This window comes from Athene cunicularia (assembly GCF_003259725.1).
Source record: "Athene cunicularia isolate RWA chromosome 19 unlocalized genomic scaffold, athCun1 chr19_part1, whole genome shotgun sequence".
Taxonomy (NCBI): Eukaryota; Metazoa; Chordata; class Aves; order Strigiformes; family Strigidae; genus Athene; species Athene cunicularia.
This window is the reverse complement of record NW_020799124.1, coordinates 5222768-5229089: the sequence shown is the minus strand read 5'-3', so window position 1 is coordinate 5229089 and position 6322 is coordinate 5222768. Positions and strand designations below refer to the sequence as shown.

Below are 6322 nucleotides of genomic sequence, written 5' to 3'. Positions count from 1 at the left end.
GTTTAATAACCCCCTCCCCATCTCCGCGAAAGCCCAGATGGCTTCGCCTCTCCACGCTGACGCCGTGCGCGGCACGGATCCCCCGCAGCCCAGCCAGCCCTGGCTGCAAACACGGCCCACGCAACCATCACTGGGTGGGTTTTTATTTTTAATCCCAGGCCTCGCTTTGCCGACACGCATCGCTCCTGCCACAGAGAACGGCAAACCACAAGCTGCACGGCTCGGCATGGGGAGGGAAGAGCGGCAGGCAGCCCCACGGCCTCGGTGGGAGCGGGGCAGGCAGCGGTGCCCTGGTCCTTCCCATGCCCGGGGGGGGCTGCAGTGCGGGCGGGGGGCAGCTGATGCTCCCACAAAGCATTGTCAGCAGTAAACCCAAAACTTTGATCCTCGGGTAGCTCCATCAATGTTTAATGCACCAAAGCCCTGCTTGGGCTTGGAAGATGAACATTTTGAGGCCAAATTGAAGTTTCTAATATTATGAAATTCAAATAATTTTAACACGCCCAACGCTTCCCCAGGCATGTACCTGGACTGCTAATGAGGGGCTGTCTCCGGCGGCTGTTGGTTTCAACACAAAGCAAACAAGCTCTTTGCAGATGCCTTCAAAGATTCGGGGATGGTGGGTGCCGGGGCAGTAAATGGGGGCGAGCGCACCCGGAGCAGGCGCCCTGCGACCGGGCAGGAGAGCTCCCATGCGGCCTCAGCGCCTGGCAAGTGATGTTGCTCCCGAATTCTTTTTTAAGTGATGGTTTACTCTTCCTGGAGGATGAGGCCGTTGCAGCCCAGCTTGCTCGGCATGATGGGTTTTTGGGAAACCAGCTGCCATCCCAGTGTGCAGCGGGTGCAGCGGGTGCAGTGGGTGCAGCGGGTGCAGTTGGTGCAGTGGGTGCAGTGGGTGCACTGGGTGCAGTGGGTGCAGTGGGTGCACTGGGTGCAGTGGGTGCAGCGGGTGCAGTTGGTGAAGCGGGTGCAGCGGGTGCAGTGGGTGCAGTGGGTGCTGTGGGTTCAGTGGGTGCAGCAGATGCTGTGGGTGCAGCGGGTGCTGTGGGTGCAGCTGGTGCACTGGGTGCAGCGGGTGCAGTGGGTGCACTGGGTGGAGCGGGTGCAGTGGGTGCTGTGGGTGCTGTGGGTGCGGCAGGTGCAGTGGGTGCACTGGGTGCAGCGGGTGCAGCGGGTGCTGCAGGTACAAATCTCAGCAGGCAGCAAGCCACTGCTGATCCCTGCCTGGCCTTGGCCGAAGCTCCTCATTCCCAGTTTCTCCAGCCCCTCATGGATCTGAGCTGGGCTGCCCCCCCCAGCCTGTGCCAGGCTGTTCCCCAAACCCCCATCACGCCCCTGCATGCCCGTGCCAGCCCCAGGCTCTCCCATCCATCCACCCAGCCCTGCAGGGAATATTTCATTTTTACTGTGCTCTCGGCGCAGCTCTCCTGACCCACACCGGCTGCTTTAGGAAACAGATTTCTTTCTGCCACAAGTGTTGCCTCTGGCTAATTTAAACCCAGGGCAAAAGGATGATGGTGGGGATGCTGGAGACCAGGCACAGGTCTGGGGGGCCCCCAGAAACTCACCCCAGGGCAAGATGAGCCCACACAGCTGCTATTTGGGGTCTGGGGGTGCAGAGTTCCCTGATGCCTGGGGTCAGCCCTGGTTGGGGTCACCCGTGCAATGAAGGCGATGGCTTGAGGGGTCCCACCGAGCCCTGGGGACGGTCACTGGTGCTGGAGGTGTCCCACCTGCCAGGGCACAGCCATCCCCTCCAGTGCCAGCAACCACCCCTGCACCCCACCACCACCCTCCCTGGCTTTGTAGCAGAGTGAGGCTTTTCAAGCCTGATCTATTAACACGCCGTTAACGGGAGAGGAGTTCATTTTTGCCATTTAACGTTTCATGGATAATTAATTATTCTTCATCTTCCCAGCAAAAAAGGAAGAGCAGGTAGAGGGGCTGTTCAAAGCAAAAAAAAAGCAAGCTGAAACCCGGGGAAAGTAGTGAATTATTTGTAACATCAAAGGCGAGGGAGGATGTGCTGATTTAATGGGGCACTGCACGGTGCAGAGCCCTGGGCAGCGCGGGGATGCTGAGACCGGCACGCACTCGTTGCGTTAGTGGTCCTAGGCAGTGGTGTGGATGAGGAGCCCGGGGGGAGCCCGGCCTTTGCCTGTGCTCCCCAACAATCCCCTCTCACCCTCTCACCTCCCCGTTGTTGTTCACTACTGGTTCAGCCTTCACGTGTCCCCGTGACCCAGCTGGGCACCATGGTTGGGGGGGGGAGAGGGCTGGAAAACCACACACCCCCCCCAGCCCAGTGTGGGCCTCCCACACTTCCCGATGCTTCATCCATCACTGGAGCCAAGTGGCAAAATAAATAATGATATTTAACATTTCGTAATAACGACAATTAACCAGTAAATAATGCCTTTTACACCACAAAAGCCAGAGTAAATTAATTCCCCTAATTAGCTGTCAGGCAGCACAGGGCAATGGCAGCAGTGGGCAAAACTGGCAGCCTCTGCCTGCAATATCCACACCCCCCCCCGAGGCATCGCTGAGTGTCCCCAAACCCCAAATCACACCACGGAATTTTGTGGGTTCGCAAAATCCACCACCACCACCGGGACACGGGGCTCCGCGCCGCATCCCAGCTGCTCTGGCGAGCCCTAAATGACTCCTATCTCCCGTTAAAAAAAATAACAACAACAAAAGATGGCATCAGAATAGTTTATGGCCATAATAAATTGTGCCAGAGGAAAAAATAAAACCTGTTTGCCTTGAAGCAAGCGGGGGTTTCCCATCGACACACAAATGAGATCGTTACCGAGCCCCACGTCCCACCACGGCCGGAGCCGGCGGGGTGGGAAAAGGGGATTTATTGGAAAAAAATTTCCATCATGTTTATCCCACTCACTTGCTCTGGTCTCACCGGTGGTGCCATGGGGGCTCTACTGCAGGGGGGGCATGATGGTGATGGGGGACACAGTGCTCTGTGGATTTGGGGGGGCTCATCCTGGTGGTCCCTGTGTTGCGCTGGGGCCGGGGCGAGCGGAGGATGCCATGTGCTGTGGGCTGAGAAGGGATAAAAATACCATCGGCAGCAGTGTGGGGGCAGCTGGGGAAGAAGGGGGTTGAACCCCCCCTCCCCGTGCTGCCGGCTGTGCCATCGCTGCTGGATGAGCTGCCTTCCCCCACGGCACCAGGCGTTGGTGGGGGCACGGGGATGCTCCTGCCCCACCATCCCTGAGGGGTGGGAAGGATGCGGCCCCCGCCTGCCCCCGCCTTCCCCACGGGGCTGGGGGGCGGCCAAGTCTCCGCCACGCACTCGGTTTGGTTGGACTCTGCCCTGTCCCTCCCCTTGGCTCAGCTCCCGGCTGCCCACAGGGACAAAGACGAGGCCAAGGACAGACATGGCTGCTCCCAGCCAGCCCCACCAGGCCACCTACGACGCCATCGTCATCGGGGCCGGCATCCAGGGCTCCTTCGCGGCCTACCACCTGGCCCAGCGCCACAGGGACACCCTCCTGCTGGAGCAGGTACCGCATCCCCAGCCCTGCCGTGTCCCCGTCCCACTGTGTCCCCAGCCCTGACGTGCTGGGGTGGGCACCTGTAGGCCTTTGTGCCCCTCTGCCCCGGCACAGAGTGGAGCCACTGCCAACACCCCTGGTCCTCGGTGCCAGCACTCCCATGTCCCCGGTGCCAGGGCCCCCGTTTCCTGCTCTCTCCCGGCGCAGTGCCTGGCAGGACAGGCTGTGTCCCCAGGTGCCCGCTGTGGCACAGTGCCAGCCTAGATGGGGCCAGCGGGTTTGGGGGGTTGTGATGGCCACGGTAACCCCGGCGTCCCCCTTGCTCCCCAGTTCATCCTGCCCCACTCACGGGGCAGCTCGCACGGGCAGAGCCGCATCACCCGCAGCGCCTACCCCCAGGTGCCCTACGCCCGCATGATGCCCGACAGCTTCCGCCTCTGGCAGCAGCTGGAGGCCGAGGCTGGCACCAGCCTCTACAGGTGACGGGGACGGGGACGCAGCCCCCGCTGGGCACCGTCCCCTCCCCACGGGGCTGGGGGTTGTGGCTGCTGGCCCGTGCAGGGGCAGCACTGGGCAGGATGAGGCCGTCCTGGCAGGCAGCCGTCGGCTCCGGCTAATTTATGAGGCTCCATAAAGGCAGCGCCAGTGAGGAAATGAGCATCTAAATGATCCCCCACTGCTGGGGTCAGGGCTGACGGCACTTGTGTGTTTGGGGGTGTGTGTGTGCACCCAGACCCTCTCCCTGCCCGTCTCACCCAGCGTCCCGCCGTGGGGAGCCCCAGCACCCGGGTGCAGCACATCCCCAGTGCTGCCGCGCCTTTGTTTCCCCTCAGGGGCAAAACGGGGGGGGTGTCTGCGTGGGGAGGGGGTGTCTGCGTGGAGAGGGGGTGCAGGGAGAGCTGACATGGCTGGTGGGGTGCAGACAGACAGGGCTGGTGGTGCTGGGGCCGGTGGGTGACCCGGAGCTGGAGGCCTGCCGGCACAGTCTGGGTGCTGCTGAGTTCCTTGATGCCACGGCGCTGGCCTGGCGCTTCCCCGGCCTCCGGCTCCACGCTGGCGAGGTGGCCCTGTGGGATGGCACCGGCGGGGTGCTCTTCGCCGACCGGGCACTGCGGGCAGTGCAGGTGGGTGCTGCCGAGGGGACGGGATGGGAGTCCCCTAGCTCCGTCCCTGCAGCCACCTCCCGTCACCATCCCCACCCAGGATGTTTTTCGCTGGCACGGGGGCACCCTGCGGGATGGGGAGAAGGTGCTGCGCATTGAACCCGGGGCCGTGCTCACCGTCACCACCACCGCTGGGGTGTATCGAGCCCCCCGGCTCATCATCGCAGCTGGAGCCTGGACCGGTGCCCTGGTGGCACCCCTGGGTCTGCGCCTGCCGCTGCAGGTAAGGGTTGGTGGCACCTTGGGGTGCTGTGACAGTGGCCAGGGCTAATGCGATGACCCCAGCCCCTGCGCATCGATGTCTGCTACTGGAGAGAGAAGGAGCCGGAGACCCCCAGCATGGGCAGAGCCCATCCCTGCTTCATCACCCTGGGGCTGAGCCAAGCCCCCCACGGCATCTACGGGCTGCCCTCCCTCGAGTACCCAGGGCTGGTCAAGGTGAGCAGGGCCCAGTGGCAGTGGGGGGATCCCCTGGCAGACCCCCCCTGACCAGCTGCCCCCCCCAGGTGTGCTACCACCACGGCAGCCCCGCTGACCCTGAGGAGCGGGATCGGTTCCCCCCAGACACCCCCCGCCCCAACATCACCCTCTTGAGAAGCTTCATCAGCGGTTACTTGCCGGGGCTGGAGCCTCAGCCGGCCGTGGTGGAGACCTGCCTCTACACGGTGAGACCTCTCCAGGGGCAGGACCCAGGTGTCCCGAGTCCCAACCCCTCTCCCACCCCAAGGTGGACCTTGCCATCCTCCCCCCACCCCAACCTTGGGTCCAGGAGAGGACCCTAGACCCCGCACTCTCACACCATGGCTCCCCCAGAACACCCCGGATGAAGATTTCATCCTGGACCGACACCCCAAGTTCAGCAACATCATCATTGGGGCTGGCTTCTCGGGTAGGCGAGGGCACCCGGCCCCCCATCCACCCCAGAGCTGGCCGGGGCCATGGGGGTGGCTGTTCCCCCCCACATCCCCCTTCTCCTTCCCACAGGCCACGGGTTCAAGCTGGCACCAGTGGTGGGGAAGCTGCTGTGTGAGCTGAGCCTGGGCGAGGAGCCGTCCCACAGCACAGCCCCCTTCGCCATCACGCGCTTCCCCGGCGTGCTCCGGGCTGCGCTGTAGTTGCAGGGCCCCAGCCGTGCCCACACGGCATCACGCTGGCCTGCAGCTCTGTCCCTGCACTCGGTGCCTTGACACCTCAGCGTGCTGGCACGCCCGCATCCTCATGGATCTCCATCTCCCTGCATCCTGGTGTTCTGATACGCTGCATCCCAGCACCCCTTCATCCACACCCCCCCGCTACCCTGCACGCCCATGTCCCCATACTTCACCATCGCAGCACCAGCATCCTTGCACCCCTCCAGCCCAGCAGCCCTCCACTGCGCACCCCAGCATTTCCACATTCCAGCACCCCCCATCCCCACAGCCCACCTCCCAGAATCCCTGCATCCTTGTACCCCTGCACCCTGCACCCTGACAACCCAGCACCCCACATCCCAGCACCCCTGCATTTCTGCACCCCATATCCTAGCATCCTGGTACCCTGCACCCCACATCCTGGTACCCTGCACCCCACATCCCAGCATCCCTGCACCCCACATCCCAGCATCCTGGTACCCTGAATCCCCACATCCCAGCATCCCTGCAT

At 63.0% G+C, this 6322-nt stretch overlaps 1 protein-coding gene across 1 annotated transcript; it reads left to right on the top strand.

Moving 5' to 3' along the window:
• The first annotated feature begins 3394 nt into the window (after positions 1-3394).
• On the top strand, positions 3395-6316 carry PIPOX (pipecolic acid and sarcosine oxidase). Its single transcript, XM_026861427.1, has 8 exons — positions 3395-3527; positions 3849-3997; positions 4441-4642; positions 4722-4904; positions 4967-5119; positions 5188-5346; positions 5495-5570; positions 5666-6316. Exons 1-8 carry the CDS (start codon positions 3402-3404, stop codon positions 5794-5796), a joined length of 1179 nt encoding a protein of 392 aa, XP_026717228.1. The 5' UTR covers positions 3395-3401; the 3' UTR covers positions 5797-6316.
• The last annotated feature ends 6 nt before the right edge of the window (positions 6317-6322 follow it).

Bases quoted from the DNA above. Each gene is read 5' to 3' on its own strand.
- PIPOX (XM_026861427.1), top strand. From the start codon at position 3,402: ATGGCTGCTCCCAGCCAGCCCCACCAGGCCACCTACGACGCCATCGTC. The intron at 3,998-4,440 runs GTGACGGGGACG...GGTGGGGTGCAG, and splicing joins GCTGGCACCAGCCTCTACAG to ACAGACAGGGCTGGTGGTGC. The intron at 4,905-4,966 runs GTAAGGGTTGGT...CGATGACCCCAG, and splicing joins GTCTGCGCCTGCCGCTGCAG to CCCCTGCGCATCGATGTCTG.